At 38.4% G+C, this 17,613-nt stretch overlaps 1 protein-coding gene across 1 annotated transcript in view; it reads left to right on the forward strand.

The window, feature by feature from the left end:
• The window catches only part of LOC123526202 (Parkinson disease protein 7 homolog), a 47,519-nt gene that overhangs the window by 14,418 nt on the left and 15,488 nt on the right, over positions 1-17,613 (forward strand). Inside the window, exons 2-3 of the mRNA XM_045305252.2 lie at positions 4,654-4,815; positions 5,708-5,777. Coding sequence (XP_045161187.2) covers positions 4,654-4,815; positions 5,708-5,777 — 232 coding nt within the window. The remainder of the gene's footprint in view (positions 1-4,653; positions 4,816-5,707; positions 5,778-17,613) is intronic.

Below are 17,613 nucleotides of genomic sequence, written 5' to 3' on the forward strand. Positions count from 1 at the left end.
ATGCAAAGTAGATGACCCCTATCGATTTTGGGGTCACTCCATTAAAGGTCAAGGTCACAGGGGCCTGAACATTGATAACCATTTCCAGTCAGTAACTTGAGAATCACTTGACCCAGAATGTTGAAACTTAATAGGATAATTTGTCATAAAGAGTAGATGACCCCTGACGATTTTGGGGTCACTGTGAAAGGTCAAGGTCACAGGGGCCCGAACATTGAAAACCATTTCCGGTCAGTAACTTGAGAACCACCTGACCCAGAATGATGAAACTTCATAGGATGATTGGTCATGCAGAGTAGATGACCCCTAACGATTTTAGGGTCACTCTGTTAAAGGTCAAGGCCACAGGGGCCTGAACATGGAAAACCATTTCCAATCAATAACTCGAGAACTTCTCGACCCAGAATGTTGAAACTTCATAGGATGATTGTTCATGCAGAGTAAATGACCCTTATTGTTTTTGGGGTCACTCCGTTAAAGGTCAAGGTCACAGGGGCCTGAACATTGATAACCAGTTCCGATCAATAACTTGAGAACCACTTGACCCAGAATGTTGAAACTTCATAGGATGATTGAACATGCAGAGTAGATGATCCCTATTGATTTTGGGGTCAGTCTAATAAAGGTCAAGGTCACAGTGGCCTGTTCATGTAAAATCATTTTTTGGAAGTAACTTGAGAACCACTTGACCTACAATGTTGAAACTTAATAGGATGATTGGACATGCAGAGTAGATGACCCCTATTTATTTTTAGGTCACTTGATCAAAGGTCAAGGTCACAGGAGCCTGAACAGTGACTTGAGAACCACTAGGCCACTAGTGTTGAAATTTAGCGGGATGACTAGACATGCCAAGTAGATGATCCCTATTGCAGCCAACCATCAGTGTCTCTTTGACTTTCGCTCCTGACCCCTATTGACTTCGTGCCTATAGGACTTTGCATTGGGGGAGACATGCGCTTTTTTACAAAAGCATTTTCTAGTTTATTATTATTATTATTCAATGAATACATTTTTGTTGGTACAGACTACAGGCCTCTTTTGAAGATCCGAGAAGTTCTTTGCTCACACTAAACCTAAAAATTCACTGTCTTATTGAACTTACACCTTAACAATAAATTCATATTTCTGTTTGCCAAATTGTCTCTGTGATCTTTTTGAATTTTTCTAACCATACTAAAACACCTCGTGAGATCAGCATTGCTGCCCGGCAAAACAAGGACAGTTGAGTTTCCCAAACCTCTTTCCATCTTCAACCAGAAACTGTCGAGACTTGTGTCTTCACTGATAAATGGCAACTCCGAGTCTGGACTCGGTAGTCAGATACTCATCCATCAGTTGGTCTGCTTAAACATGACACCCAAATCTGTTGGCCAGACTTAATACTGTAAAAAAAGAAAAAAAAAGACAAAATACTTATTTGCAGAATATATGTGAAAAAGACCTGATATTAAAAAAATGCAAGTAGTTTTACACAGAAATGTGTGTGTAATTAGCAATTTGTACAGGCTTGTAGATAGACACTCACAGCACTCTTTCATTACCAAAACCTTTTAATAAAATGTTTAGATAGATAAAATTATGTCAGCTAGTATTGTTGCTGATCATACAAAATGAAGGTGTCATAATTCATTTATTGCTCTGAAATACTGTTGAAATGGGCATTAAATTCATAAAAACATAAAATATAGTACTAGAATGATTAACTGTAACCAGGAATGGGTGCCAGAATGTAAGTTAAGAAAACATGTTGCATTTATTGAAAAATATATATATTAGAACATAAAATGACAATACATGTGGATATGTGTTTGACACAAGCAATGTCACAATCGATCTTGACTTGTAACATTAGACTTAGTGTAGTCTAGTTGATGTTAAATTGAATCGTCATGTCATGTGTCAGATTTATAAAAAAAAATTACTGTGTTCATATTTATATGTTTTAGAATGTCTTGTTTTAAATTTTGCAGTTTTTAGCTGACCTGAGCACGAAGTACTCAAGGTAATGTTCTTCTGCTGACCTTGGTACTAGTAGCTTCCTCGCTTGGCGCTCAGCATTAAGGGGATAGTGCTAGGACTGGTGAGCCCGGTGTCAGTATAATGTGACTGGGTGGGGTATCATGTCACGTGTCTACGGCGTGATATTCCAGTGAGGCAGCACTATAAAGTTGGGCATTGTGCTTACTGCTACAAGTAGACACCGTCGTTTATATGACTGAAAAATTGTTGAAAAAGACGTTAAACCCGAACATACACATACTCTTCTGCTGACCCTCTTGCAAGATTGTTCAAAAAATTCCACATCATCAAAGTATATACAGTTTGAAATCATTATGCTGACTTCGGTTATTTTGAGTGAATTTTCCTGGTCCCGATTTGTTTCCTTCTTATTTCATATAAATCAACTACGGATATCTTGATTTGGATATTTCAATTTTTTCGATATCTCGACTAAATTTTCAATCCCCAACTTTGAAATATAGTTTTGACATCAGTTATCACAAGTGGATATTAATCGTCTACCAAACACAGGTGCCAAAAGCTGCACAGTCATGTATTTGCTAAATTGTCGTCTGCCGCCGTAGCTGCCAACAACAACAAACGCAGTTATTCACTCAATAGTCCTGCTTACGACCCAAAGCCAATTAACTGGCGATCATGTGTCATTAACTGTTGGTTTTGGAGATGCAAGCTGTGTGCAAAGCTAATTGAGTAATTTTTATTGAATATTCGAAATTGAGTGAATTTAATTGCAATTATAAACAAAAAGAAATGAAGATAATGACATTGTGCAATTTACATTGTATTTAGGTTTAAACCCAATAGTGAATTATACATCATGTGCATTGCATATAGCACAAGATGGTGGAAAGATGTATTAGAAACCAGGAAGTAAGTTGAAATATTGATATTATTTCAACAAGTAATGACCAGTTAATATGAAAACCATAATATTTAGGTACAAAATTACATATTTTGTCTGACATTATCCCATCTCCCAACCAAAGTTGACTTAACTATGGTTATTTGGATATTTTGATATGTCGACTTTTTTGCTTGGTTCTGGCGAAGTTGAGATATCGAGATTTGTCTGTATGGTAGTCTTAATGGGGAAATGCTGTCCTGATTTTAAGATAATTTTACACAGATAATCTTTAGGTGACTCTCAGCCAAGACTGATCAAATTATTTTAATTCGTCAAAAAAAAAACAAGACCACTTATGAGTGTAGTCACTCTTTAGATGACCCGAACCCAAGGGGAGGTGAGCTATTAGTAAAGGGGGATGGTCCAGCCTTTTTCCATTGTCCATCATCAACAATTTACATAAACATCTTCTGCTCTGAAAATTATGGTAAGAATTACACCAAACAATTGGTCTAATGAATCCTGGGCAAGGCTCTGCCTGACCTGCTTAAGGGCTGCTAGAGCTAAAAAAAAAGGAGAAAAACCTGTTGGACTCAGTCCCTTCTACAGGCCTTTAGAGATAAAAATAGAAATAGCTTTAAACAACTTTTCATGAATTGTTTGATAGATCTTCATCAAACAATTTAACTCTTGTATCAAATGGGGGTAGGAGCCACTTGAACTTAAACTAGAAACACCTTTGAACAACTTTTTCTCACAAACCAATTGATGGATCTTTATCATACATGATCTGTATAGGATCATTTTGAGGTCCTCTTTAACATCTGTCAAGATAGGGGCTACTCGAGCTGAAAATAGAAATACCTTTATTCACCTGCTTGATGGATTTTCATCAAACTTTGTAGAATTATCATATGATAATTCTCCTAAATGTGTTTAAATTGGGGGCACTTAGACCCTAATATGGGCCTCTAAATTCTGCACATGAATAACTTCATAGACCTTCATCAGACTTGGTCTGTAGCATTATTATATGGTCCTCTCTCATGTTTGTTCAAATGATCATGTTTGGCCCCTTTTAAAGCTAACAATAGAAATCTCTTTATATGACTTCTTTTCATGACTTATGGCTGCTATGGCCCTCTTGACCTCAAAGGATCAGGGTGAGCTATTGTGAATTTGTCTGTCTTTTCTGTCTTAGCTTTCCATCTTAAATGACTTCTTACAAATTCCTTGATGGCCGCTAAACTTTGTCTGTAGTATCCATGTAAGGTCCTTTCTCAAGTTTTTGCATTTTATGGTTCTGCCTGAGTTATTTTATGGGCCACCAGAGCTGAAAATAGAAAAACCTGTAAACGACTTGTTCTTATGAACTACAATGTCATGTACTTGATTGATCATCATTTTTAGCCACCTTGTAAGGTCTTCCCTCAAATTATTTCAAAAAGTTCCACTTGATTAGGTCTCCCCCCACTTGGGAAGACATATTGTTTCTGCCCTGTCCATCTGTCCGTATGTCATACTTCATTTCAATCCTTCTGATCAATAACTGGAGTACCATTTGACCTAGAACCTTCAAACTTCATTGGGTGGCAGGGCTTATGGAGTAAATAGAGATATTAATCAGTCAAAATGCAAGTATTTAATATACAATCATAGAAAAGTGAAATACTGTCATATGAATAATTAATTGAAACAATAAACCAAACTCTTCACAAATTTGAAATTAAAAGATATGAACTAAGATGGTGTTATTACAGCTTCACATATGTATACATTTACAGATTGAAGTAACCCTTGCTGGCTTGACAGGTGCAGATCCAGTGCTGTGTAGCCGTAATGTGAAGATTGTCCCAGATGCAGCTCTTAGTGATGCTGTTTCTAAAGGTCCATATGATGTGGTTGTTTGTCCTGGCGGTGCAAAGGGAGCTCAAAACCTAGCAGAGGTAATACCTGTCTCATAGTGATCTTTGTCCCAGATTATACAACTGAGTTTAGAGACAAATCTCAGATGGTATAGGTCCAAGTTAATAGAACCTGGTTTGGAAACCTGTCTTTGAATTGTACCCTGTGTTTGGTCAGTGTCAAAACTGAGCTCATTACCTGTAAATCAGATGTCAAATTTTTTAGACTGGCCTCCAAACTCAAATTTATAAACATTGACCATAGACGTAGGTTTTCAGATGAAGAGGTCTTCTGTAGTTGTCTTTGACAACTCTCCTGCCAGAGTGCCCTTTACCTTTGAAAGAGTTATCAGGTTTTGTATGAGACATGCCATCTCAATATTGGAGGCAGACATTTCTACCAAGATTGGGTGGATGCAAATATTCATCGATGCATCAGTGCAAGCACACTTTTACACCAGTCATTTTGACGACTGTGTAGAGCACACTGTTAACCATTGTATAGTGATCTCAGGGTGAGGGAAATATTTTCAAAAGATTTCAGTGAAACTTTTTTCAAACACTGCTTGATCTGTTTAGAGTTATTTAATATGAAAATTGTTACACAAATTGAGATCTGGTAATAGTTAGTTGGAGATTGTTGTAAAAAGTGGACATGTTTAGCATGTTTAGTGTCTAAGTGCTTCTGTTGGTATTATTTTGGAAGCAGATTTCTTTAATACTTTTAGAATGAAGGTATTATTTTGTCAAGTATTTTACTAGATTTTTTTAAAGAAACTTTTTATTTAGTAAGAGTTACATTGAAGAACTATCCAAGTTTTACAAAAATAAAAAAAAAGTATTTTTTACTGGATTGTGCAGCAAAAACATTTTTGTGATAATATCAGAATAATGAATATTTGATAATATTAGATAATGCTTTTATTTTATTTAGTCTCAAGAAGTTGGAAAAATTCTGCAAGAGCAAGAAAAAGGTGGACGTCTCATAGCAGCTGTCTGTGCTGGTATGTAGCGAAGTAGTAACCAAAGATTTTAACACCACTTGGTTAATATGATCCCTACTTAAATGTCCTTTGTGCTGAAGCTGAATATATATTTACTGTCAATTAACATTTTCTGTAAATGACATCTCCTCTATAGTTGATGAAAACTTGTTCCTTAGATGATCCACTATTTAAGCTGTTCGATGAAATCTGTCCCATTCAGAATCCAGGGTTTCCATAGCAACAGAAAGGAAACTTTTTAGCCCACCTGAGCCAAAGGCTCATAGTGAGCTTTTGCGACTGCTCAATGTCCGTCGTGCATGGTCAGTCTTGCGATGTGTCGTCTGTCAGTCAACATTTTCTAAAAATCTTCTTGAAAACCACTGGGCAAAATTACACTAAACTTCACAGGAATGATCCTTGGGTGATGCCCCTTCAAAGTTGTTCAAAGAATGGAATTTCATGCAGAAGTCTTGTTAAAAGGAAAAACTTTAAAAATCTTCTTGTCCAAAACCGGATGGCTTAGAGCCTTGATATTTGGCATGTGACATCATCTAAATGGTCCTCTATGAAGATTGTTCAAATTGTGCCCCAGGGGTGAAAAGAGGCCCCACCCTGGGGGTCACAAGTTTTACATAGACTTACATATTTGGAAAAAACTTTAACAATTTTCTCGTCCGAAACCACAAGACCTAGGTCTTTGATATTGTGTATGTGGCATTTCGTTGTCTGATACTGCAAGGCTTTTGATATTTGGTATGTTGCATTGCCTTGTGGTCCTCTACCAAAATTGTTAAAATTATGCCCCTGGGGTGAAAAGAGGCCCTGTCCCGGGGGTCTCAAGTTTTACAGAGACTTAGTATATAGGAAAAAACTTGAAAAATCTTCTTGCCTTAAACTGCAAGGCATAGGCTTTTGATATTTGGTATGTTGCCTTGCCTAGTGTTCCTGTATCAACATTTTCAAATTATTCCCGTTGGGTGAAAAGAGGCCCTGCCTTTTGGGTCCAAAGTTTAACATAGACTTGTATAGGAAAATGAAATCTTCTTGTCTGAAGTTGATCTTTAACAAGATTGTTCAAATTATGCCCTTTGGGTTAAAAGAGGCTATGCCCTGGGGGTCACTTGTTATATGAGTTATATAGGAAAAAATACTTAAAAAAATATCAGATCATATTTCCTAGACTATTTAATTATAATTACCTGATGACCCCAAGTGATTAGGGGTCACTTGACTGTGACCATGACCTACTTACCTACTTGCTTGTTTTTAGCTCACCTGTCACATAGTTACAAGGTGAGCTTTTGTGATCACCCATCGTCAGTCCGTCCGTGCATCAACAATTTCTTGTCTGCATGATAGTGGTTTCATTTATGATTTTATTTTAACCAAACTTGCACGCAATTTGTATCACCATAAGATCCCGTTTCCTTTCCTGAACTGGCCTGATCCCATGATGGATATCAGAGTTGTGGGCCCCTGAAAGGGCCAGAATTAGCTATTTTGACCTTGTCTGCACAAAAGCAGCTTCAATTATGGTATGAATTTAATCAAACTTGCACAAAACTTGTGTCACCATAAGATCTTGGTCCTTTTTTTGAACCGGCCAGATCCCATTATGGGTTCCAGAGTTATGGTCCCTGAAAGAGCCAAAATTAGCTATTTTGACCTTGTCTGCACAATAGCAGCTTCATTTATGATTTGATTTTAACCAAACTTGCACACAACTTGTATCACCACAAGATCTTGGTTCCTTTCTTGAACTGGCCAGATTCCATTATGGGTTTCAGAGTTATGTGCCCTGAAAGGGCCAGAATTAGCTATTTTGATCTTGTCTGCACAATAGCAGCTTCATTTATGATTTGAATTTAATAAAACTTGCACAAAACTTGTGTTACCATAAGATCTTGGTTCCGTTCTTGAACCGTCCAGATCCCATAATTGGTTCTAGAGTTATGGCCCCTGAAAGAGCCAAAATTAGCTATTTTGACCTTGTCTGCACAATAGCAGCTTCATTTATGATTTGATTTTAACCAAACTTACACACAACTTGTATCACCACAAGGTCTTGGCTCCTGTTTTGAACTGGCCAGATTCCATCATGGGTTCCAAAGTAATGGCCCCTTAAAGGTCCAAAATTTGCTATTTTGGCTTTTGCAGCCATACAGAGACTTCATTTATGGTTTTGATTTGATACAAACTTCCGAAATATTTTCAACAACAATAAGTCTTGCATTCCATGACGAATCTGTCAGATCCAATCGTAGGTTCCAGAGTATTTTATATCTGATTACCTCCCATGTAATCAAAATGGATTTATAAAAGTAAGTACTTACAGGACTTATTTGAAATTTCATTATTGTCATTAGTTGGACTGGGAGAGGGATAACGACAACAGGCCGCGCATGGTTGCAAAATGCGCATGCGTCAATTGGTTACTTTTTATAGATGTCGGAAATTCCAACATTTATACATATCATTTAAGTTCCATATTGTGACGTATCCTACTGTACAATATGACTTAGTAGGGTTGTCAACGTAACATACAACAAAATGATTATTAGCCTGATTTGTCTCTTTTTTTCCGTTTATGTGGCCTTGAAAACTATCAAGTGGACACGTCTGCGGATGAAATAACGATGTAGTAGTTTCATTTAACTGGAACTGGTTAGTGCAATCTGAATTCGTATATTTTTTCTTATATTCATAGGTTACACTTACACCATGAAACTGCAACGTTTAATGCAATTTTGTTCAAAATAATTAATTACCTTGAAATAGAAAGTTTTGAGTATGGTTCAAAATATTTAATTCATGTAAAGCAAGTAGACAAACATACAAATAAACAAAAATCGCCAGCAGAACATTTAAAATAATGTTTCAATATAAAACATATGCAACAAAACACCCTGTAACTTAGTGTTTCCTTTTGTAGACATCATTGCTTTCAAGTTAAAATTGTTAGTTAGACATGCACTTCATGGAAGCAAACAGCATGTATTACCTGAACCAAATTATGATGTTTATTTGATTAAAATTCTAATCTTACATATCTCTTTTAAAGTTATTTTAGCCTTTAAATTCACAGTCATTGCCCTTATGATAACTAACGAGAAAAATGAATGGCGTTCTCTAAAATTCAAACTATGTTTGAAGTGGATAAAATGTGTAGGGGACCGGGTAGCTCTGTCAAAAGAGTTCGTCCAGTAAGCAAAAGGCCCTGGTTCGAGTCCTGGTTACGCTGTACAGTTTTCTCACCCAGTGACATATCCTCATGGAGCAGCCTATAAGTCATTTACGAGGCAAAAAATACGGTATCGTAAGTTTACTTTTTGTGGCAACATACATTGAAATGGCTGCTTCAATATTTGACATATATATGAAGATAAGGTATCACAATTCTTTCTACGGCAACGCACCGTTTGAAATATTAATGCTATATCGAATGGTATACACAAAAGTTAACTGTGCAGAATTTGATCAGATTTGCATCATTTTTTTTTTCTACAAACATTATTTGTACTGTTTTGAAATTACTTTAGCCATGCACCCACTGTTGTCATGGTCAGAGCAAGATCTGTATCATAAATACAGATAAATAGGCTCCAACTGATGTCATGGTCCGGCAACAACAGCTAAAGTAAGTCTGTACAAGCACTATAGATAACCAGGCCCCAACTGTTGTCATGGTTGTGTAACAACAGATAGAGCATGGTGTGTATAAGTACTATAGATAACAAGGCCTCAATGTTTGTCATGGTTGAGTAACAACGATATGATGCATGGTGTGTATAAGTACTATAGAAAACAAGGCCTCAACTTGTTGTCATGGTTGTGTAACAAAGCCTAGAGCATGGTCTGTATTAGTACTATAGATACCAATGACCAAACGTTTCTTATGGTTGTGTTACAACAGCTAGAGCATGGTCTGTATCTGTACATAGATAAACCTGCTCCGGCTGTTGTCTTTGACCGGTATGGTTTGTATCAGTACTATAGATAACAAGGCCCCAACTGTTGTCATGGTTGTGTACAACAGCTAGAGCATGATCTGTAACTGTACTAATATAACCAGGTCTCAACTGCTTCATGGTTGTGTTACATCAGCTGGAACATTGTGTGTATCAGTACTTTAGATAACCATGCCCAAACTTTTGTCATGGTTGTGTTACAGCAGCTACACCATGGTCTGCATCAGTACTTTAGATAGCCAGACCCCAATTATTGTCATGGTTGTGTTAACAACAGGTACAGCATGGTCTACATCATTACTTTAGATAACCAGACTCCAACTGTTGTCATGGTTGTGTTACAAAAGCTACAGCATGGTCTGTATCAGTACTATAGATAATCAGACCCCAACTGTTGTTCATGATTGTGTAACAACAGTTAGGGCATGGTCTGTAGCAGTACTATATGTAAACAGGCTCTGACTGTGGCCATTGTCCGGTAACAATAGCCGGAGAATAATCTGTATTAGTACTAACGATAACCTGGCCCCAACTTTTCTCATGGTTGTGTTACAACAGCAAGAGCATGGTCTGTATCATTACAATAGATAAACCTGCTACGACTGTTGTCATTGTCCGGTAGCAACAGCTAGAGCATAGTCTATATCATCACAATAGATACACATGCTGCGGCTGTTGTCATTGACCGGTAACAACAGCTGGAGCATGCTCTGTATCAGTGCTATAGATAACCAGACCCCAAATGTGGTCATTGTTGTGTTACAACAGCTGGAGTATGGAATAAATCGGTACAATAGATAAACATGCCCCGGTTGTTGTCATAGTCCGGTAGCAACAGCTAGAGCATGGTCTGTATCAGTGCAAAAGATAAAATGCTCCGGCTGTTGTCATGGTCCGGTAACAACAGATGGAGCATGGTCTGTATTATAACTATAAATACACAGGCCCCAACTGTTGTCATGGTTGTGTAACAACACCTGATGCATGGTCTGTATTAGGACTATAGATGAACATGCTCCGGCTGTTGTCATGGTCCGGTAACAACAGCTACAGCATGGTCTGTATCGGTAATGTAACAAGGCCCCAACAATTCTCATGGTTATGTAACAACAGCTAGAGCATGGTCTGTATTAGTACTATAGATACCAACGACCCAACTTTTCTCATGGTTGTGTTACAACAGCTAGGGCATGGTCTGTATCAGTACAATAGATAAACCTGCTCAGGCTGTTGTCATTGTCCGGTAGCAATAGCTAGAGCATAGTCATATCATTCCAATAGATAAATATGCTTCGGCTGTTGTCATTGACCGGTAACAACAGCTAGAGCATGGGTCTGTATCAGTACTAAATATAAACAGGTACATCATGGTCTGCATCTTACTTTAGATAACCAGACCCAAATGTTGTCATGGTTGTGTTACAACAGCTGCAGCATTGCCTGCATCAGTACTATAGATAACCAAACCCAAACTGTTGTCATGGTTGGGTAACAACAGTTAGAGCATGTTCGGTATAAGTACTATGGGTAAACATGCTCTGACTGTGGACATGGTCTGCTACCAACAGCTGGAGCATAATCTGTATCAGTACTAATGATAACCTGGCCATAACTGATGTCATGGTTGTGTAAGAACAGGTAGAGCATGGTCTGTATTAGTACTATAGATAAATAGGCCCCAACAATTGTCAAGGTTGCGTTAAAACAGCTGGAGCATGATATGTATCAGTACTATACATAAACATGCTCCGGCTGTGGTTATGATCTGGAAACCACAGCTGGAGCATGGTCTGTATCAGTACTATAGATGAACATGCTCCGGCTGTTGTCATGGATCGGTAACAACAGATGGAGCATGGTCTGTATTAGTACTATAGATAAACAGGCACCAACTGTTGTCAATGGTTGTGCAACAACGCTGGAGCATGGTCTGTATAAGTATATAGATGAACTGCTCCGCTGTTATCATGGTCAGGTTACAACAGCTACAGCATGGTCTGTATCAGTAATGTAGATAACAAGGCCCAAACTATTCTCATGGTTGTGTGACTACACCTAGAGCAGGATCTGTATCTGTACTAAATAATACCAGGCCCAAATGCTTTCATGGCTGTGTTGCATTAGCTGGAGTATTGTCTGTATCAGTACTTTAGATAACCATGCCCAAACGTTTGTCATGGTTGTGTTACAACAGCTACATCATGGTCTGCACCAGTACTTTAGATACCCAGACCCCAATTATTGTTCATGGTTTGTGTTACAACAGGTACAGCATGGTCTGCATCAATACTTTAGATAACCAGACCCAACTGTTGTCATGGTTGTGTTACAAAAGCTACAGCATGAACTGTATCAGTACTATAGATAATCAGATACCAAATGTTGTCATGATTGTGTAACAAAGTTAGGGCATGGTCTGTAGCAGTACTATAGGTAAACAGGCTCTGACTGTGGCCATGGTACGGTAACTTATAGCCGGAGAATAATCTGTATTAGTACTAACGATAACCTGGCCCAAACTGTTGTCATGGTTGTGTTACAACAGCTAAAGCATGGTCTGTATTAGTTACTATAGATAAACAGGCTACGGCTGTTGTCATGGTCAGCCAACAACAGCTTCAGCATGGTCTGCATCAGTTCTGTAGATGACCAAGTCCCAACTATTCTCATAGTTGTGTAACAACAAACTAGAGCATGGTCTGTATTAGTACTACAGATACCCAGGACCCAGCTATTGTCATGGTTGTGTTACAACAGCTAGAGCATGGCCTGTATCAGTACAATATATAACATGCTCCGGCTGTTTGTCCGGTAGCAACAGCTAGAACATGGCCCATATCAGTGCAAAAGATAAAATGCTCCGGCTGTTGTCATGGACGCGTAACAACAGATGGAGCATGGTCTGTATTAATATTATAAATATACAGGCCCCAACTGTTGTCATGGTTGTGTAACAACACCTGGAGCATGGTCTGTATTAGTACTATAGATGAACATGCTCCGGCTGTTGTCATGGTCCGGTAACAACAGCTACAGCATGGTCTGTATCAGTATTATAGATAATCAGACCCCAACTGTTGTCATGATTGTGTAACAAACAGTTTAGGGCATGGTCTGTAACAGTAATATATGTAAAACAGGCTCTAACTGTGGCATGGTCCTGTAACAATAGCCGGAGAATAATCTGTATTATTACTAACAATAACCTGGCCCAACTGTTGTCATGGTTGTGTTACAACAGCTAGAACATGGTCTGTATCAGTACTATAGATAACAAGGCCCCAACTGTTTTCATGGTTGTGTACAACAGCAAGGCATGGTCTGTATCAGTACAATAGATAAACCTGCTCCGGTTGTTGCTTATTGTCCGATAGCAACAGTTAGAGCATAGTCTATATCATTACAATAGATAAATATGCTGCGGCTGTTGTCATTTACCGGTAACAACAGCTAGAGCATGGTCTAATCAGTACTAATATAACCAGGCCCAGCTGTTTTCATGGTTGTGTTACAGCAGCTGGAGTATGGTATAAATCAGTACTATGGTTAAAAATTCTCAGCTGTTGTCATGATTCGGTTACACAGAAAGAGCATGGTTTGTATCAGTACTATACATGTAAGAAACAAGGACTAAACTGTTGTCATGGTTGTGTTACAACAGCTAAAGCATGATTTGTATCTGTTACTAAATAAAACCAGGCCCAATTGCTTTCATGGTTGTGTTATAACAGCTGGGGCATGTCTGTATCAGTACTTTAGATAAATATGCCCAAACTTTTTGTTATGGTTGTTTTGCAACGCTACATCATGGTCTGTATCAGTACTTTAGATACCTGGCCCCAGCTGTTGTCATGGTTGTTTTAAAACAGCTGGAGCATGTTCTGTATCAGTACTTTAGATAACAAGGCCCCAACTATTGCCATGGTTGTGTGACAACCGCTATAGAAATGGTCTGTATCATTACTCTAGATACCAGGCCCCAACTGTTGTCATGGTTGTGTTACAACAGCTGGAGCATTGTCTGTATTAGTACTATAGATAACAGACTCCAATGTTGGCATGGTTGGGTAACAACAGTTAGAGCATGTTCTGTATAACTACTATAGGTAAACATGCTCTGACTGTGGTCATGGTCTGGTACCAAGAGACGGAGCATAATCTGTATCAGTACTAATGATAACCTGGCCCTAACTGATGTCATGGTTGTGTAACAACAGCTAGCGCATGGTTTGTACCAGCACTATAGATAACAAGGCCCCAACTGTTGTCATGGTTGTGCTACAACAGGTGGAGCATGTTCTGCATCACTACTTTAGATATCAAGGCCCCAACGGTTGTCATGGTTGTATAACAACAGTAAGAGCATGATCGATGTGGGTTCGAGCCTAACGTAGGGCGTTGAATTCTTCATGTGAGGAAGCCATCAAGCTGGCTTACGGAAGGTCGGTGGTTCTACCCAGGTCCCGCTTGTGATGAAATTATGCACGGAGGGTCACCTTGGGTCTTCCTCCACATCAAAGCTGGAAAGTCGCCATATGACCTATAATTGTGTCGGTACGACGTTAAACCCAACAAAATAAGTAAAATAAAGTAAGAGCATGATCTGTATCCGTACTATAGGTTATAGGTTTCAAACCATGACAACAGTTGGGGCATGATTATCTATAGTACTCATATTTACCTTGATCCAGCAGTTGTTATCGAACCACAACAACAGCCATAACATATTCATCTGTAATACTGATATAAACTATGCTCTTCCTGTTGTTACCAAACCATGACAACAGTTAGGGCATGGTTATCTATATCTATATGACTCATATATACCGTACTCAATCTTTCGCTACCGAACCACCACTACAGTTGGGTCATGTTTAACTATAGTACTGATAAATACTACTCTCTTCCTATAGTACTCATATATCATGTTACAGTTGCTGCTACCGAACCATAATTACAGCACGGCTGTTGTTATCAAACCACGAAAAGAGTCAGTGCATGGTTATTTATATTACTCTTGTATACCATGTTCCAGCTGTTGCTACTGGTGGTCATGGTAAACTATAGTACTGATATATACAATGCTGTTGTCATCAAACTTGTTTTCAATAGAACTCATATATATCGAACCACAACAACAGCCAGAACATATTCATCTGTAATACTGATATAAACCATGCTCTTCCTGTTGTTACCAAACCATGACAACAGTTAGGGCATGGTTATCTATAGTACTCATATTCATCGTGATCCAGCAGTTGGTATCGAACCACATCGACAGCCAGAACATGGTCATCTGTAATACTGATATATACCATGCTCTACCTGTTGATACCAAACCATGACAACACTTAGGGCATGGTTATCTATAGTAGACATATTTATTATGCTCTCACTGTTATTGAACAACAACAACAGTTAGAAAATGGTTCTCTGTAATACTGATATATACCATGCTCTTCCTGTTGATACCAAACCATGACAACAGTTAGGGCATGGTTATCTATAGTACACATATTTACTATGCTCCAACTGTTATTGAACCACAACAACAGACAGAAAATGGTCATCTGTAATACTGATATATACCATGCTTTTCCTGTTGTTACCAAACCATGACAACAGTTGGGGCATGGTTATCTATAGTACACATATTTACTATGCTCCAACTGTTATCGAACCACAACAACAGTCAGAACATGGTCATCTGTAATACTGATATATACCATGCTCTACCTGTTGTTACCAAACCATGACAACAGTTGGGGCGTGGTTCTCTATAGTGCTACTATTTCCCATGCTCCCACTGTTGTTACTGAACCACAGAAACAGCCAGAACATGGTTATCTGTAATACTGATATATACCATGCTCTACCTGTTGTTACCAAACCATGACAACACTTAGGGTATGGTCATCTATAGTACACTTATTTACTATGCTCCCACTGTTATTGAACAACAACAACAGTCAGAACATGGTCATCTGTAATACTGATATATACCATGCTTTTCCTGTTGTTACCAAACCATGACAACAGTTGGGGCATGGTTATCTATAATACTACTATTTACCATGCTCCCACTGTTCTACTGAACCACAACAACAGTCAGAACATGGTCATCTGTAATACTGATATATACCATGCTCTACCTGTTGTTACCAAACCATGACAACAGTTGGGGCATGGTTATCTATAGTGCTACTATTTACCATGCTCCCACTGTTGTTACTGAACCACAGAAACAGCCAGAACATGGTTATCTGTAATACTGATATATACCATGCTCTACCTGTTGTTACCAAACCATGACAACACTTAGGGTATGGTCATCTATAGTACACTTATTTACTATGCTCCCACTGTTATTGAACAACAACAACAGTCAGGACATGGTTATCTGTAATACTGATATATACCATGCTTTTCCTGTTGTTACCAAACCATGACAAATGTTAGGGCATGGTTATCTATAGTACACGTATTTACTATGCTCCCACTGTTATCGAACCACAACAACAGTCAGAACATGGTCATCTGAAATACTGATATATACCATGCTTTCCCTGTTGTTACCAAACCATGACAACAGTTGGAACATGGTTATCTATAGTGCTACTATTTACCATGCTCCCACTGTTGTCACTGAATCACAAAAACAGCCAGAACATGGTTATCTGTAATACTGATATATACCCTGCTCTACCTGTTGTTACCAAACCATGACAACAGTTGGGGCGTGGTTATCTATAGTGCTACTATTTACCATGCTCCCACTGTTGTTACTGAACCACAAAAACAGCCAGAACATGGTTATCTGTAATACTGATATATACCATGCTCTACCTGTTGTTACCAAACCATGACAACAGTTGGGGCATGTTTATCTATAGTACACATATTTACTATGCTCCCACTGTTATCGAACCACAACAACAGTCAGAACATGGTTATCTGTAATACTGATATATACCATGCTTTTCCTGTTGTTATCAAACCATGACAACAGTTGGGGCATGGTTATCTATAATACTACTATTTACCATGCTCCCACTGTTGTTACTGAACAACAACAACAGTCAGAACATGGTCATCTGTAATACTGATATATACCATGCTCTTCCTGTTATTACCAAACCATGACAACAGTTGGAGCATGGTCATCTATAGTACTCATATTTTCCAGGCTCCCACTGTTGTTACTGAACCACAGAAACAGTCAGAACATGGTCATCTGTAATACTGATATATACCATGCTTTTCCTGTTGTTACCAAACCATGACAACAGTTGGGGCATGGTTATCTATAGTACACATATTTACTATGCTCCCACTGTTATCGAACCACAACAACAGTCAGAACATGGTCATCTGTAATACTGATATATACCATGCTTTTCCTGTTGTTACCAAACCATGACAACAGTTGGGCATGGTTATCTATAATACTACTATTTACCATGCTCCACTGTTCTACTGAACCACAACAACAGTCAGAACATGGTCATCTGTAATACTGATATATACCATGCTCTACCTGTTGTAACCAAACCATGACAACAGTTGGGGGCATGGTTATCTATAGTGCTACTATTTACCATGCTCCACTGTTGTTATGAACCACAGAAACAGCCAGAACATGGTTATCTGTAAAACTGATATATACCATGCTCTACCTGTTGTTACCAAGCCATGGCAACAATTGGGGCATGGTTATCTATAGTACACATATTACTATGCTCCACTGTTATCGAACCACAACAACAGTCAGAAATGGTCATCTGAAATACTGATATATACCATGCTTTCCCTGTTGTTACCAAAACCATGACAACAGTTGGGGCATGGTTATCTATAGTGCTACTATTTACCATGCTCCCACTGTT

The sequence above is a fragment of the Mercenaria mercenaria genome, chromosome 14 (genome assembly GCF_021730395.1).
Source record: "Mercenaria mercenaria strain notata chromosome 14, MADL_Memer_1, whole genome shotgun sequence".
Classification (NCBI taxonomy): domain Eukaryota; kingdom Metazoa; phylum Mollusca; class Bivalvia; order Venerida; family Veneridae; genus Mercenaria; species Mercenaria mercenaria.